Source organism: Balearica regulorum, chromosome 2 (genome assembly GCF_011004875.1).
Source record: "Balearica regulorum gibbericeps isolate bBalReg1 chromosome 2, bBalReg1.pri, whole genome shotgun sequence".
NCBI lineage: Eukaryota > Metazoa > Chordata > Aves > Gruiformes > Gruidae > Balearica > Balearica regulorum.
Window position 1 is genome coordinate 111,507,266 of NC_046185.1, and position 16,573 is coordinate 111,523,838.

At 40.5% G+C, this 16,573-nt stretch overlaps 1 protein-coding gene across 3 annotated transcripts in view; it reads left to right on the plus strand.

The window, feature by feature from the left end:
- GLI3 (GLI family zinc finger 3) overlaps window positions 1-16,573 on the plus strand; it is a 214,166-nt gene that overhangs the window by 162,280 nt on the left and 35,313 nt on the right. For 2 of the 3 annotated variants that reach the window (XM_075745325.1, XM_075745326.1), the window contains exons 8-10: window positions 10,171-10,387; window positions 11,861-11,977; window positions 13,236-13,376. In XM_075745325.1, coding sequence (XP_075601440.1) covers window positions 10,171-10,387; window positions 11,861-11,977; window positions 13,236-13,376 — 475 coding nt within the window. The remainder of the gene's footprint in view (window positions 1-10,170; window positions 10,388-11,860; window positions 11,978-13,235; window positions 13,377-16,573) is intronic. The other variant, XM_075745327.1, reaches the window with a different exon arrangement.

A 16,573-nucleotide genomic window follows, 5' to 3' on the forward strand; every position in this document is an offset into this window, starting at 1 on the left:
AGGTTTGTAGGGTGAGTTTAGGCAGCAGTGGATTAACATCAGTGAGGAAGACAAGAGTCAGTGCTTCTGCAAGCAGGTATTGGATTCTCAATGATTTCCTATGCTCATGTAAGCTCCTTGTATAGAGCGTTTGTTGTATAATTAGTCAGTGCCCTCCTCTCTGAAGTGCTTTATATCTAGAGACAAGTGACCATGTATTAATTTCTCCAGTTTCCCTTGGCAAACACACAGAGAAAAGCAAAGAGAAAAATAAAAACAGAGTCAAGATATACAAATGAAGGTATAAGGTTATCACAGAGAAAAGTGAAAGTATCTCTAGCAGAGACCTCAACAGTCTAATTATGCACTGTATAAAAAAAGCAAAGAGTATCCTTTTATCAGGTTTAAATTATCCAGGTTTTGAATTTAACAGAATGTCTCATAGTCATAAGACAGGGAGCCCTCATGTTCTTAGTCTTCCTTCTTTATTCAATATTTTATATATTCTTATTATGTCTCCTCTTATTCATCTTTCTGAAGCAAGTGGTTGTTTTCAGTCTGCTCTTTAGAGGCTTCTTGCATTGTCATTTCTGCCGATACTGTCTGAAACAGTCTTCCTCTACTACATGCAATAATATTCCAGAAGAGGACCAGCAATTCAAATGCTGGTGTGTTCTGTTTCCATTTGTCTTAACATGTTTTTGCCATAGCTTCACGTTGATCAGATTTTCCTTCCTCCATTGAATTCTGCATTGACACAAGCAAGTGCTTCTCGTGAGTTGGGTCAGCTAATTTAGAACTAGCGTATGAGTAGTTCAGACTCCCCTTCGGTATTGATATACATCTTACTATCAGTATTGCTCATTCAACTAGCATACTTGGCTCTAAAGATAACCTCTTAGCTCTTCACCACGCTACTCAAAATAATTTTGTCATATATGCAGATTTCATTTTTTCATTGGCTGACTCCATGCCCAGATTGCTGACAATTGCACTAAAAAACAGAAGACCTCATCTGAGAATTTGTATCTAACTTTTACTAAAATACAATTGCTTAATTCTTACCTTGAGCTTTAACTTTATATATTTATGTAATTTGTGTAAAAGGACACAATCAAATGCTGCTTAATGAAATGACTCTGAAAAAGGACATGTTTAGAGTAGAACAGGAAGAATGCAATATATTCAGCGATGTTTTGCAAGAAGCTCCTTATGATAGGATGTACAGTATAAAAAGTGTGTTAATTATGTGAGCATTACAGGTGCTTTGCTGTTTTATTATCACTCTTACTGGGATCTGCCTAAGTGAGAAGCAAAGCTGACTTTGAGTGAAAGCTTTTCTTGCGTTAAAAGGTCTCTAGTTAATTGCATGTAATATGTTGTAAATGAAGGCTTAATTGCAGTTCAGACTGAGTCAAATTCAGACCAGGTGTAAACCCCGCTGAAACAGGTCCTGTTATAACTGGACATGTCACATACGTGCAGCACAGGGCTTTATTCTCCATGGTCTTGTACTGTGTATGGTTAATCTAAAGAAGGGAATATAATGCTCTATCGTGCCATAATAGCTTCATTTTACACCCTCTCTCAAGAAGCGTGAATGGCAGAGAAGTGCTACAAAGTGAATAAAAATGAAATTTGTCAGTATTACAGAAAGTTGCATCTAATTCAGGCTCTGTAGAAATGTAATTCTGCAGCTAGCCTCGTATAGAAAGCTCACATAGCTTATAGGATGGTCACATTCAGGGAGGTTATTTTGCAGATCACCTGCATCTTGCATTAGAAAGTGGTGGGTGTTTTTCACCACAAATACACATGAATGGTAAGATTTCTGCCTTCAGAAAGTGTATCATGTAAGAAGTCAAGCAACATAAAGAATGTATACTATGCAGGCGCATGTTGCATGCACGTTTACATGTACAGATACGCATATATACAGGTGTGATTATGTATGTATGTATGTAAACGTGTATGGCACAGATCTTGTGATTAAAAGTCAATTTGAAGCAACTTGCTCCAGACTGGTTCAGTGTTACTCAAAGAGTTTAAAGTTATTGGACCCAGTGCATTATTAATTCCAGGAAAGTTCTGGAGCTAAGAGAATTGTGCTGGAGTTTAACACTTCATTACTTCATTTCCAGGTCCTAAAAGCAAGTATTAATTAGCACTTTCAATGTAATTAATGCTACCAGTTTTAGAAACCCAAAAATACTTAGCCGTGAATTTAATTCAAAATGATGTTTATCAGAAGTGCCATGAGCTTGCATGGAGGGAGCACAGATGAATTCCGCAAGGCACTGTTAATACAAAGTCCAGTTAGGATACTAAGGATACCTGAAGAGGAATATCCCAGTGCGAAGGACAAAGCTGTCAGTGCTGTCTGAGCATATAAGGTTAATCAGTGTGGCTCTGTTCCTCTCAGTGAAACTATTCCATTTTACTCCAGCATATGGCAATGTATTCATGAAGAAAAATTTCACCTAGTCTAGCAGATAAAACAGAATAGATAATATGGTAAGCTGAAGAGAAAGTACAAACCACAGACTCTGTTAATTTTAAACTGGTAATAGAAAAGTGAAAAAAAAGGCAATGATGCATGTGAGTTAAATACAATTGTAAAACGATGACTATTATCTGATGAAAACTGAAAAAAAATAGTATAATATATGCTATCCTTTATTAGATGCAGGATATGTCTTTTTACAAATTCAGTTAGATGACTTGTCTCTAAGTTAGTGATTTTTAATGAAATGTGTCAACATTACAAATGCAGAGGGATATTTGTGAAACCTAGTCAGTCTTGAAAAATTATTTCAAAGGATTTCAAGTCTCATACCTGCCTTTAAGATCAGACCACATGTCTGGTTTCATAGTCACAGTTTGATAGTGTTTTCCCCTGTACTTGTGACAAGCCATAAAAGCAGCTGATGACTTGTCTGCATTGTCTACTCAAAGCTCAGTGTTGTCAGTTAGGAAGTAGAGGGAAAAGAACAGGATTTAAAGCAAAACTCTTCTTTCATATTACTAAAAATGTTACATATATTGTGGGTAAAATGCTCCAATCAGAAGTGCATTTTTATAGTCTCCCTTCCTGTAACGCCATTTAGTTTTCATTTTGCATCTAAGATACTCGAAGCAGTAAGAATGTCACAAATCTCTTCAGGGCTGCGAGGTTGCTGAGTGCATTGTCACTCCTGTGACCTGAGCAATTTGTCAACAGTCACTCTTGCAGGTTGTTTCCATCAGGAGGAGAAATAGAAGACAGAGTTGGAAACTTCTTCTCTTTCACTCCTGTTTGTTTACAAAGAATGTACACAAATTCCTGATTCTGCCAACTCAAACAACAGGAGACAGTTTTCTTCATGATGTTGCTGGCTGCTGCTTCTCTTCCAGGTCCTGTCCAAGGAGAACTCATTGGCTTTCTCTCTTCTACATCTGTGTTGGGGTCAGACTACGAGTCTTTCCTGCTGACTGTCCAGTTTTCTACATCTGACTGTGCAGTGTTCCTGGCTGCATATTACACATATACATAGTTCCATCAAAATATATATGTAAACTTCTGTATATGCAGACCCTCCTCAGCACCCATTGCTCAACTCCCAGCCACCCTTACTTACGTGTTCCATGTTTTGGACAGTGGCTCCTACATGTCATTTACCATGGGATGACTGAAGTGGTTTCTTACATCACTGCTTATAAAAAAAGAGCATCGGAGCATGTGAAAAGTTTGGTCACTGTTAATTATGACGTGTATTATGACTTACTTCAGTTAAGATCGCAATGTCTGTAGGACCCAGGTTTTAGGATAGCACTTAAGGACTTGCTGAAGTCAATCTCTCTTCAGAAGTATTTAAGAATTATTAGGGTTGCTTTCCTGAAGAGTAGCTGGGTACATTTGGAAAATGGGAAGGGTGCTTGTTTGCTCCTTATCAACATTCCTAAACAATAAATAAGGACTTTGAAAATCCAAATCAAAAACTAAAGGTGAAATCCCGGCTCGGTATAAGGAAAGGATAGAAACTCCATTGAATTCAGTGTGTCCAGGTATTCATTCAATGCTTGTTAGTGGGTTTCTGTACCCTGGTTTCTCAGTTTCACTTGCCCACAGGCTTCATGCAACTCTTAAGGGAGAATAAAACGAAGTAGTGACATCTGTACCTACTTGAGCATGAGCTAAAAGAAGCCATGGTGTTATCCTAATATCTGATGGTCAGCTTTATTGAACGTAAAGCCAGACCACCTACAAATTACCTGTCCCTTCATGACCTGGGGTGTGTTTTGGAGGGACTTTGGTCTGCCTAGTGTCAGTCACTGATGGCAAGAACAAATGATGGAAGCTACAGAGTGATCTGGGAGTGCCAAAAGTTGGGAAGGGCCTGTGTGCCCCCTTGCAGTGCAGGGTGCACCCTCCTTCACAGAGCGAACGCTTGGGCTGTGAATGCACTGCCTGGACATCAAACACCCTTCAAGCCAAAGGGCCTGAAGCCTTGTCCTGCACAGTGGTGTAGATGGAGCCAGTGTTCCTCACTATGACAGATGTTCCTGTGCTGTGACCAGTTCTGTACGTTTTGTTTCAAGAAAGATGTTAGACAGTTGGGGGAGGACTACAAGGAAAGACAGGGAAAATGATCAAAGGTCTAAAAAATTATACTGATGAGTTAAAATAGACTTCACCTAGTTTGTCCAGATTAAAGATGAGAAGACTGGACAGGAAGAAGGTATAATAATAATTTCAAATATGCAAAAGAGGAAAGAAAGAAAGAGACTGTGAAGGGAAAGGTGATCAATGATCATTAGATGATCATATCCTAAAGCATATGCCCTCGCTTGTTCCTTTTAGTATTTCCTTATGGACCTGTTGTCTTTGGACTTGTCTAGTCCCACATGAACCTGCTGGCTCTGTCTGCCTCCTGTGGCAGCTGTTGCAGAAGTCCACCAATGCTTTTTTCAATGTCTTTTAAGTTGTTCACCTATGGTTTTTATTGAATGTCCCCTGGTTTACACGCTTGAAAAGCTCTTTTCCTAAAATCTTGCAAAGCAGAACCAGAAAGGGGAAAAGCACTTGGTTACTGTTCCAAGACTTAAATGCATTGGATCTTGCAAAACTGCATAGGTTTTGTGATACGAGGAAAGTATCTTCACGGTTTTTGTGAAGAAAACTATCGTGATATAATGAAACTATCCTCACAGTATTCACAAAATTGGGATTTCCTCAGCATTTTTGTGTCAGCCTGCCTCCTTAGGCACACCTATGCAATGTATAGGAAAGAAGGAATTTTTCCTGACTTGAATGCACAGCTGTTTTGCGGTAAATTCCGCAGCTGTGACCAGAAACTGGATGACCTTGTTAGTAGGACAGCCACAAAGTAGCCACAAAGTTTGGTTTTGATTATAATGTCTGTTTTTCTTCTTCTTGAAGTCTGTTCCTTAAAATTTGATGTGCTCATGTAATTGCAATGTAGTTCACTGCCCTGCTTTACCTCCGATGAAGGGAGCTTGAGACTTCGCAGAGGAGGAGAAGAGAAAGAGAGAGACAGACTGACAGACACAGAAGCCCACAGTATGGAAAAATAAATGATATCGCTGATGGGCTTTTCTGTCAGTGTATATGAGTTATTGAATGCTTAAACAGAAGTATTACATGTTTTTTCTAACCTTTATCCCCCATAAAACGGAAAAACTAAAAAGGTAACCTGCATGTAGTTTATTAATGGTCTTACATGCATTCATCTTTTTCTTTTTTGCCTTTTCTACTTTGTTTAAAAAAAAAAGTCTGTAACAGAAATACAAATCAGATTCCCTCCAGTGGTGTAGATTTTCATTTCTTAGTAGGTAGATGGAAGAAAAATATTCATAATTCACTTAGACTTCTGTGAATCTAAGATTTTTTGGAAGTGACTGGTGTTTTGAAAATGTGAACATTTGGGGCAGGCATCTTGCGTTCTTCTGGCATCTGGATTTTGGAAGTGTTGAGTACCCTTTGTGTGAAATGCAGCCCCTTTAAGGTATATCAAAAGAAACATGCTACAAATCGAGGCCTCTGAAACCACTCATCACTTTTGGAAAACCTGGTTGTTGGTTTTAGTGGTTCTGGATTCTTAAAATGATTACTTTCAGGTCTTGTTGACCACCTTTGGGCATGAATTTTAGCCAGCTACTGAGTGACAGCAGTGCCATCTTGGTGCACATTTCTAAGCAGACATGGCTGGATTGGCTGGGCAAGGCCACTGCCCACCCTTCCTGCTGATACTGGCCTCCTGGCTAGAAAGCAATGCGAGTTTGGTGGGGCCAGCAAGAGGGCATGCAGCTGCTGGTCAAGGCAGAGGAATCTGAGGGGACTCTGGGCTACGGGGATTCTTCACACATCCTGTATTCAAGAGTTATTGAACAAAGTATGTTAAAAACTTTGGGAAGGAGGGCAGGAATCCAGGTCTCCCCTTCCCAACAGAGTGTTCCATGTTAGCAACGTTGCGAGCTTTGATTTCTTTTTCTTCTTTTTGGCCCACAACATCAACTTTATTGTTGAGCAGCCTGAATGGTTTCTGAAAGGCAGAGAAAGGCCTGCCACCTGCTGTTCTCTTCAGATCCTTCTGATCTTTTCAGATCAGAAAAATCATCCAGGCTGCCCTGTGACAGCATCTTGCATGCGAGTGACGTTAAACCCAGCCAGGTCATCTTGCCTTATGAAGAGCTCTGTAGAAACAGCTGGAGAGAATTATTTGAAGGTAGCTATTTGAACTATTTAAGAAATCACCCTGGTGGCTGAACTGTTGTCACCATTTCTGAGTACTCCCCTTAGCTGTGCTAGCTGTTCCTCTGCTCCCTCACCATCTCCTTTTCATTTCAGCCTGAGATGTTTGAAGTTTTGAGGGAATGAAGTGCAAGTTGCCAGGCTCCGTAGGAAAATCCTAGTACCTCAGACTCAATGCTTGCTGCTGAGCACGAGGCAAAAGAAAGATACTAAAATAAGGATTCCTCCTTTCCTTAGCACATCTGTCCAGCTTTTTCTTAATGCATCTGCTGCTGGTGTCATTGTTCTCCAGTAGGAGCCACTAGCTAAGATGATGTGCGTCTCCTCAGCTGTATCCTACAAATTTGGTCACTTGCAAGTTGGACAAAAGTTGGCAATGCCTGGCTTAGCATCCTCCTCTGGAGGCTCATATGGCATTAAAGCAGATGTAGGTAAAGAGGACATCTCTATGAGGTAAAATCTGTCCTTTTGATGGAAGCCATTTTTATTTATATATGGAGGGGAATAGCAAATATACTTATTTAACACTTAAGCGCTTGCAATGTACTGGTGTAAGATGCGTCACTGCAGGCCAGAGAAACTAGCTTCTGTATTTGTTAAAGCAGAGCTGCTTTTGTCCTTTAGTTAGAAAGACATTTTGCTGTTGGGGAGGTATCATCACTTTTTTGTGTTGCTCTAAATGGAGTAAAGAATGTGAAGGAGAGATGCTTGACCAAAAATACCCCATTGACACAGCAGTCTTTTTCCATCTTTGGAGGGTCTGAGTGAAGAATATTGCCAAACTCCAGTAAATACAAGTGAGCTGCATTAAGTGCAGGTTGTACATATATGTCTTGGGGCTTCTACAGTCTGTTTCCTACTTGAGGCCAAAGGTTCCTCTTCAGCATCCAGCTTCCTGAGTCTCTAGTCACTGGCACCTTACCAGCCTCCTGCTGAGGTAAAAATATATTCCGATCACAGCAGTTCCCCCCTCCCCCTCCTGCACTGTTTGGAAGGCATCTGCTGCATTTTTACTTTGGATAGGTTAAAAAATTAATGTTAGATGTAGGTGCTCCTGTAACTGTAGTCACAGAGCAGTGATGGGCAGGATCTACATCTCTGAGCTGAGATCTTAAGTCAGTCATGTCTTGTGACTGAATCGTAAGTCTGTCTTTTTACCATGTAGGATCTGAAGAATGTTGCCAAAGTTTTGAACCTGGATTTGCAAAGCTAGGTATTGTTGTACATGCATAAACACCTAGAAAGGAAAAAAAAAAAAAATTAACCATGCTGTATTTCCAAGGGTGCTAGGTACTTGGAGCTCCCAATGCAATCAGTCCACTTTTTTTTTTCTTTTAAACTGATTCAGCTGGTGGGTGAAGATGTCATAGGCATTAACCAGAGAAATAAAATACTTTATCCAAATTGTTTGTATGTTGCATTTGTTGATCTTGGTGAATTTGATAGCATCTTTAGGATGGAGCCGTCTAGTGTTTGAAGTACATGAGATGAACTCACAGTGTATATATAGAAGCAAAAAATACCCAGGTATAGTAAGGAGGCATTGTTTTAGCCTCATGTATGACATTGTAATTGTATGTTCTTTAATGAACAGACCAGAGTAGTTACACTTAGTAATATTTGTTCACTAAAAAGGAAAAGGGGTGTTAAATCATTGTGTTCTTTGATGAATGGCTTGTACACTGAAGAATAAATTGAACAAACTGGCATAGAGCTCAGTGAACATGAAATCAGCTATTAGGAGAAAGCTTGTGAACAAATTCTGAGCCTGATATGCATCTTTTGATTAATGTCCTATCAATCATCCATAGTGGCTACCTTAGCTAAGTCGTGCTGTAATCATTCATGGTTGCTTACAGGAACACTAGCAGGGACTATAGAGCTGCAATAACTGAATATTATTACTGATTTCTCCCTAACTCTTGCTGTGAACAATTACTGTTTTCACTACATTTCTGATTCCCTTTATTAAAAAGAATACAATGCAAAATGAAAAGAGAGTTCCTCAAAGACCAGTAAAATTCTCCCAGGGTATTCTTAATGATATTCTGTCCTAAATGGGCAAACTATTGTAATGCAGAGTTCTCACCAGGAATAATAGTAATGTAATCACATTGAAGCTGTCTCTTTACGGATTGTAGTCAAACAGACAAAATGTATAGTCAGATTAATGAACACAGAATTTCTGTAGAATTATTACTTAAAATGGTTGAAATGATTTTAGTTCCTTTTGTATCGCAGTATTTTCAGTTAATGCACTTAACAGCAACAGCAATTAAGACTCCAGACTGTAAATTTGGATTAAATATACCCTTTTGACATTAGAAGAAGCCTTGATTCTTAAAAGGTATTATGCTCACACCTCTTTCTTTTAAGACTTAATGTTTTAAATTTGTATGACTCTCTTGAACTGTGGTTGTTTGGTGGTTTTATAAGGAAAAAATGCTACATTTTTTTCTTTTTTTTTTCCCCTTATATAATTGTATGTTATTGGCAAATGTTTACAGGAGAATCTCATATTCCTGTGTGTGAAGATTTAGTCCCACACCATTTATTTCTCGAGTGTGACACAAAGAATGCTTTGGCACTACCCACAAAATAGGTCCTTAGATGGCAGTGTAATTTCCTCCAAAGTCACTGTAGTCTGGGAAATACGGTGAAGTAATGAAGTGATGACAGGTATTAACATGCATAATGGGCTTTAATAGACATTTAATGTTGTTTAACTGGAAGAAGGAGAAGTGCTTTCCCATTGGAATATTTCTACATTGAAACTCATTGATCACCAATTTCAGAGGGGAAAGGTTAATCCATCAGTTTCTGTAACCAAACGGCACTGATGGAAATTCTTTAGGTGACATTCTGGATGAACCGAGCTTTCCATCTTTGCAAACAAATGAGTGATATGACAAGCATGGTGTTCAGAACACATTTAACCAATTGATTTTCTCTCCTCTTGTAATAAGATCTAGAGACATATGAAAGAGCGTAGCATGAGCCAAGATTAAAGGAACTGCTTCATACACGCGAACACAGGGGAACTGCATTATCAATAAAAGTACTATAAAGCATGCAGGCACCCATTCTTTTTCTTTATATAAAGTTTGTTATTGCAATAAATAGCTGTTATTGAACTGCTTGCCTTTTATTTCAGTTTTTCTGAATTTTATTTCGGTCAGCTTTCTGTGGTTTCCTGGTAAATGTTAGGAAAAAATGTTATGTTTTGTTATGGTATCATTTTTGCACTCACTAGTAAATCCAGGCCAACTCTGGATTTAAAACCAGGATTTTTCATCCTTTGGGGCACAAAGAAAGATGCGAGGGGGAGGGAGGGACCTGACTTCAATTAATGTAAATATATCAAGTATATTTTAAAGGTTCCACACTGTAATGACCCTCATCTTTTTCCTTCCTCTTCCTCTGTTTTCTCCAAAATTCAGCCCTGCTCTGAGTTTCACATACCCTCCTACACCGGTATCCCTCCAGCAAATGCATCAGCAAATTATAAGTCGTCAGCAAACCCTAGGTTCAGCCTTTGGACACAGCCCTCCACTCATCCATCCTGCTCCAACTTTTCCTACCCAGAGACCTATCCCCGGCATCCCCAGTGTCCTGAACCCTGTCCAGGTCAGCTCTGGACCTTCTGAGTCCACACAGGTGAGAGACAACAAAAGAAACCTTTGTGCCCCATTAATTTAAAAATGAAATAAATGAAACAAATGACATTGTCTCGATGGCAATTAATCACCACTGTCACAAAGACCCTTCGATAACAGTTTTCTTGCAGCTACAGCATTTGCAGTCCCTTTATTATAAATCACAGGAGTGTATGTGTGGTTCCTGATTGGTAGCGTGCTTTTTAGTCCTCATAAATATTTCAGCGTGCCGCAGCAGCTTCTCATTCCAAACTGTCTCTCTTGGATCTCACACAGGAACTTAATAGAGGTGAGGAGTAAGAAAAAGGAGAAAACCACATCAAAACACTAACATTTTAAAGATTAGCAGCTTCACCTCCAAATCAGGCTGACCATAATATACACAGGGTCGTATTCTGCCCTCCTAACACAGGTGTGAGTAACTCAAAGTGAGTCAGTCTGCGAGCAACAGAGGAACTCAAAGATAATGCAGAGGTCTGAAGTTTTTTATCTCTGATATGTGCAAAATTTGACTTACTGAGTTTGAATTAATCATTTCAATAAAACAAGGTGTGTTCTCAAAACTGGAGATGCGGCAGCAGTGAATCGGGCCCATAATGTGGAGTTTATCACAGTTTGTGGTTTGCCTGTTATTAACTAGTGCTCTTTGTTTCCAGATGACCTGGGATAGGTTATTTATCAGTCTGGGAACTGTTTATCTCCTGGCTAGCTTTTACAAATGTAGAAGCAGAACATACTGCTGTAGGAAGCATATTGATTTTTTGTGGGGTCCATGCAAGTGCAGATATCTCTAAAAGATCTCAGGATTCCTACAAGATCCATTTGCAGTGTAGATAATGGTGTTCAGTCTAGCACAACAAGAGAAAAACAAGATTCTGGCCTGTTTATGTCAGCAGTAGTTTTGCTATTGACTTGGGAGAATCCGGGGCTTCATCTAGGATTTTTCAGCTGAGAGTCTCACACCAGTGTTCAGTTTTTCTTCTATCCACCATTATAATGGGAAATGTGGTAAAAGAGCTGAGATCTTGGGTGCAGATGTAAAGTGAAAAACCTTTCCTCCGAGTGTGAAAAAATACATCTTTTTCTTGGGTTGATTCAAACTACTGCGCAGTGATTTTGTTTTTCAAAATTGTCTTTCTGAAGTCATCGTTATGTGGAAAGTTGAGTTCTTCCTACCCTTCCCTGGCCTGACAAAAACAGCGTTGGTTTGTAATAAGGAATTATACTAAATGCCCTCCTTCCTGTTCCCTTCCTGCTCCATTACAAGGTTGAGTGATGCAGCTCTTCCACAAGTTAATGCTATGTAATTGAAGCACAATGTAATTGCATATCCAATATAATTAACAGTGTAGCTTCTCCAAATAAAGTTGCTGAGCAGATGCTGCATATTTTTGTTTGGAGCTACATATTTATCACAGTCTAATTTTGTCTTCTTTTGGGGGGAAAAAAAAAAAAACAACAACCTTGCCTGCAGCAGAATAAACCCACAAGCGAATCTGCAGTGAGCAGCACTGGAGATCCAATGCACAACAAGCGCTCCAAGATAAAGCCCGACGAGGACCTCCCCAGCCCGGGTGCAGGAAGCGTGCAGGTATGGCGGTCAGGTTACAGTCATAAGCCTTTCATCTCGTGCACACGCGGGCAGCCTCAGCTCACGGTAGCAAGGGTTAAACGCGAGCAGTGAGGGGCTGCTGGGGTACAGGGTCTGTTGCAGAATGAGGGTAGAGAGGAAGGAGGCTGATGGAGAGGTGCCTCTGATCAGTCAGAGAATGCTTAACCCTCTGTTCGCTATGGAAAAGCAAACCAAAAACATTCACGTCTTTATTCAGGATGCGTTCTCTGTTCAGCAAAAATACTTACGCCACGTTGCCTTTTACCAGGTCTTAGCACTGTACTGCACTGAGGTCTCAGTGTCAGGCTCCAGTCTTGTTTGCTATACTCTCTATACCTGTCAATGCCACTGGTTTTAGTAGAGTGACTCCTGATTTACAGTGACTTGGGGGAGATCAGAATCAGAGCCTTGATCTTGTGAGTGAATCCATGAAAGCAAAGCAGAAGTCCGTCTAAATCCTTCAGCAGGTTTGAAATGGAAAAATAGCGTGACTGCATAATCTGAATCAACTTTTTATGCTAACGTCTGACTCCTACGCTGAGCCCATAGCAAGCTGGGGAGGATGAGGCACCTTGAGGAACTGAAGACAGAAAGTCAAAAACCAAAATGAAATACTCTCTTCCCTTGTTCACCCATTCCATGCACATATTATGAGCAAGAACAGACTGACAAGCAGCCTGAAAATTACCAGTGTGCTTTTGGAAAGGTTTTTCTGTGCAAAACTGTCATTGAATTAACAATGAAAACACACTTTGGATTAATAGTGATCAGTTTGTGTCTAACCATTGTACTAAAATAAAATTCTAATTAATTCAACTATATTAATAGTGCCTGTTTTACTTCTGGTGCCACTGAATAATAAGGAGCAAGTGTATAAATAAAGAGCTGCTTAAATATGGGGAGAGGGAAGCCTTTATGATTTGCTTTTAATTGAAATGTAAAGGGAGGGGGTTTTTTTTTTAATTTTTTTTTTTTAGAAATTCTCTGCAGTAAGTACTTCTGGGGAGGACAAATTTATTTCAGACATATAGTCTGCAAATGGCTTCTGGCTTACCAGGCCTGCTTTAGGCTTCTGTATTTTGTAGAACAGAGTAACAGAGTGAACTGAGAGTAAAATAATCCCCTCTCAACACCCCCATCATCTTTCTTTTAATGCTGAAGTAATTCACTTTTCTTCCTCCTCGTTTTCAGAATTTTCTCTTTCCTCTCCTCACCCCTGTTTTTTTCCTCTCTCCAGGAACAGCCAGAAGGAATGACCCTGGTAAAAGAGGAAGGGGACAAAGATGAAAGCAAACAGGAGCCTGAAGTGGTCTACGAGACAAACTGCCACTGGGAAGGCTGTTCCCGGGAGTTTGACACGCAGGAACAGCTAGTGCATGTAAGTTAATGATATTCAGGAACTGGGTTTTAAAACTACGTGACCTTTTTCATGGGGGTCGGGTTCTCTGACCCCGTGCCGAGTCAAGTTTCTTAGCTAACAGTGCTGCAAACTGGAGAGGGGTTTATGAGTTTCTGAGAATAAAGAAAACGCAGAGCCACAGTGCTTGACCTGTTCAGTCAGCTAAAGCTTAGTGTAAAATTCAATAAAGTCTTCAATAGAGATTGTAATGGCTCTGATCCTGTAAGCCAGCAAACGCTATTTTGAGTTAGAGACTTTGATAGTTATTGAGTAATAGTAAGCTGGACATGAATTATTACTAACCTTTAGCCAAGTTTGATTTTTTTCTCCCAAAAGGGACGGTAACAGTAGAAATGGGCAAGGGAAATTCTTCCCCTTCCCTAAGGAGGTTTTTGATATCAATTTACTGTTGTGTGTAAACTGAAGTGGATTATTTGGCGAAATACATGGAGACTGAGTTATTTCAGTCTTTTTAGCAAAAGCCAACTGTATGGTCTTATTTATGCTACACCAAATATTAGTTGTATATATCTGCCTTGTTTTTTTCTTCCTCTCTGCCACTTCTCCAGAAGAAATGATTTTTACTATTTTGTAGTATTGTAAGCTAGAAAACAAATGATCAAGATCTAGAATATAACCTGGCAAGTATAACACACCCCCCTACCCCATCCATTTCCATCCTCCTTAGTTAGCAGTACCTCTCTTAATTACCAGCATCATAGAACATATCTAAATACTCTGGAAAAAAGGAATTCCTAGTACTGATTAGAGAGGAACATCTTCAGCAAATGATCACTGTGTCAGAATCGTATTTATTGTAGAAAACTTTTTTAAAACTTTCCTGAAGATCATGCAAAATCTATTGCATAACGTTGCCAATACTACTGAAATAACTTGTTAAAAAATGTACTTTTCCATCCAACATAAATAAAAAAACCCCACCATATATTTCCAAGCACTACGCAAACCCATAAACTGGTGCTGCAAGGATGGCTTTAGTAAAGCAATGCCACCTTTTACTTCCTGGAGTGTCAACGCCTCTTGGTGTTGCAGTTATACATCAAGATGTGTTTTCAGTTTCTTGTTATTATTAGGTAGTAGTAGTAACAATAACAAAATAATAATTTAAAGACTATCACAAACTAAAATAATGACAAAAATGTGACATTTTTTAAGAATCCTTTGGACTCATTTTGCACAAAAAGTACCCTAACATTTTAACAGGCCAAGATGAAATGTGAGGAGAGTCTTTTTCAGTGTCGTATTGTCTTTTTGGGAAGAAATGCCCTATGAACGGCTGCTGCAAAGGTTTGGACACATTTAAAAGATCAAGTGTTGGTCTTGCAATTGATTCCATGCAAACAAACCAACTGACATAATCATAGAATCACAGAATGGTTTGGGTTGGAAGGAACCTCGAAGATCATCTAGTTCCAATGCCCCTGTCATGGGCAGGGACACCTTCCACTAGACCAGGTTGCCCAAAGCTCCATCCAGCCAGGCCTTGAACACTTCCAGGGAGGGGACATCCACAACTTCTCTGGGCAACCTGTTCCAGTGTCTCACGCCCTCACAGTGAAGAATTTTTTCCTTATATCTAATCTAAATGTACCTTCTTTCAACTTAAGGTCATTACCCCTTGTCCTATCACTACATACCTTGAAAACAGTCCATCTCCAGCTTTCTTGTAGGCCCCTTCAGGTACTGGAAGGCTGCTATAAGGTGTCTCTGGAGCCTTCTCTTCTCCAGGCTGAACAACCCCAACTCTCTCAGCCTGTCTTCAGAGGAGAGGTTCTCCAGCCCTCTGATCATCTTCATGGCCCTCCTCTGCCCTTGGTCGAACAGGTCCATGTCCTTCTTATGTTGGGGGCCCCAGAACTGCACACAGGTGGGGTCTCACTAGAGTGGAGTAGAGAGGCAGAATCACCTCTCTTAACCTGCTGGTCACGCTTCTTTTGATGCAGCCCAGGGTACAGTTGGCTTTCTGGACTGCAGGTGCACATCGCCGGCTCTTATTGAGCTTCTCATCAACCAACACCCCCAAGTCCTTCTCCTCAGGGCTGCTCTCAATCCATTCTCTATCCAGCCTGTATTTATGCTGAGGACTGCCCTGACCCATGTGCAGGACCTTGCACTTGGCTTTGTTGAACTTTGTGAGGTTCTCATGGGCCCACTTCTCAAGCTTGTCCCTCTGGATGGTATCCTTTCCCTCCAGCATGTTGACCGTACCACACAGCTTGGTGTCATCAGCAAACTTGCTGAGGGTGCACTCAATCCCACTGTCCCTGTCACAGACAAAGATGTTAAAGAGCGCCGGTCCCAATACCAACCCTCGAGGAATGCCACTCGTCACTGGTCTCCAACTTCGACATCGAGCTGTTGACTGCAACTCTTTGAGTGTGATCATCCAGCCAATTCCTTATCCACTGAGTCACCCATCCATCGAATCCATGTCTCTCCAATTTAGAGACAAGGATGTCATGTGGGACAGTGTCAAATGCTTTGCATAAGTCCAGGCAGATGATGTCAGTTTCTCTTCACTTATCCACCAATGCTGTAACCCCATCATAGAATGCCAACAAATTCGTTAGGCACAATTTGCCCTTAGTGAAGCCATGCTGGCTGTCACCAATGACCTCCTTATTTTCCATGTGCCTGAGCATAGTCTCCAGGAGGGTCTGCTCCATAATCTTGCCAGGTACAGAGGTGAGACTGACCGGCCTGTAGTTCCCCGGGTCTTCCTTTTTTCCCTTCTTAAAAATGGGGGTTATGTTTCTCCTTTTCCAGTCAGTGGGAACTTCGCTGGACTGCCAGGATTTCTCAAATATGATGGAGAGTGGCCTGGCCACTTCATCCGCCAGTTCGCTCAGGACCCGCGGATGAATCTTATCAGGTCCCATGGACTTGCGCACCTTCAGGTTCCTTAGATATTCTTGAACCTGATCTTCTCCTACAGTGGGTGGTTCTTCATTCTCCCAGTCCCTGCCTTTGCCTTCTGAGGCTTGGGTGGTGTGGCTAGAGCCCTTGCTGGTGAAGACTGAGGCAAAAAAGTTGTTGAGTACCTCAGCTTTCTCAATATCCCATTTCATTCCAGAGAGGGAAGGAAATAATAATCTGGGGCTTAATAATAATCTGGGACTCTGCACAGGCGCAGATATCTTTATATCTGCTAATAA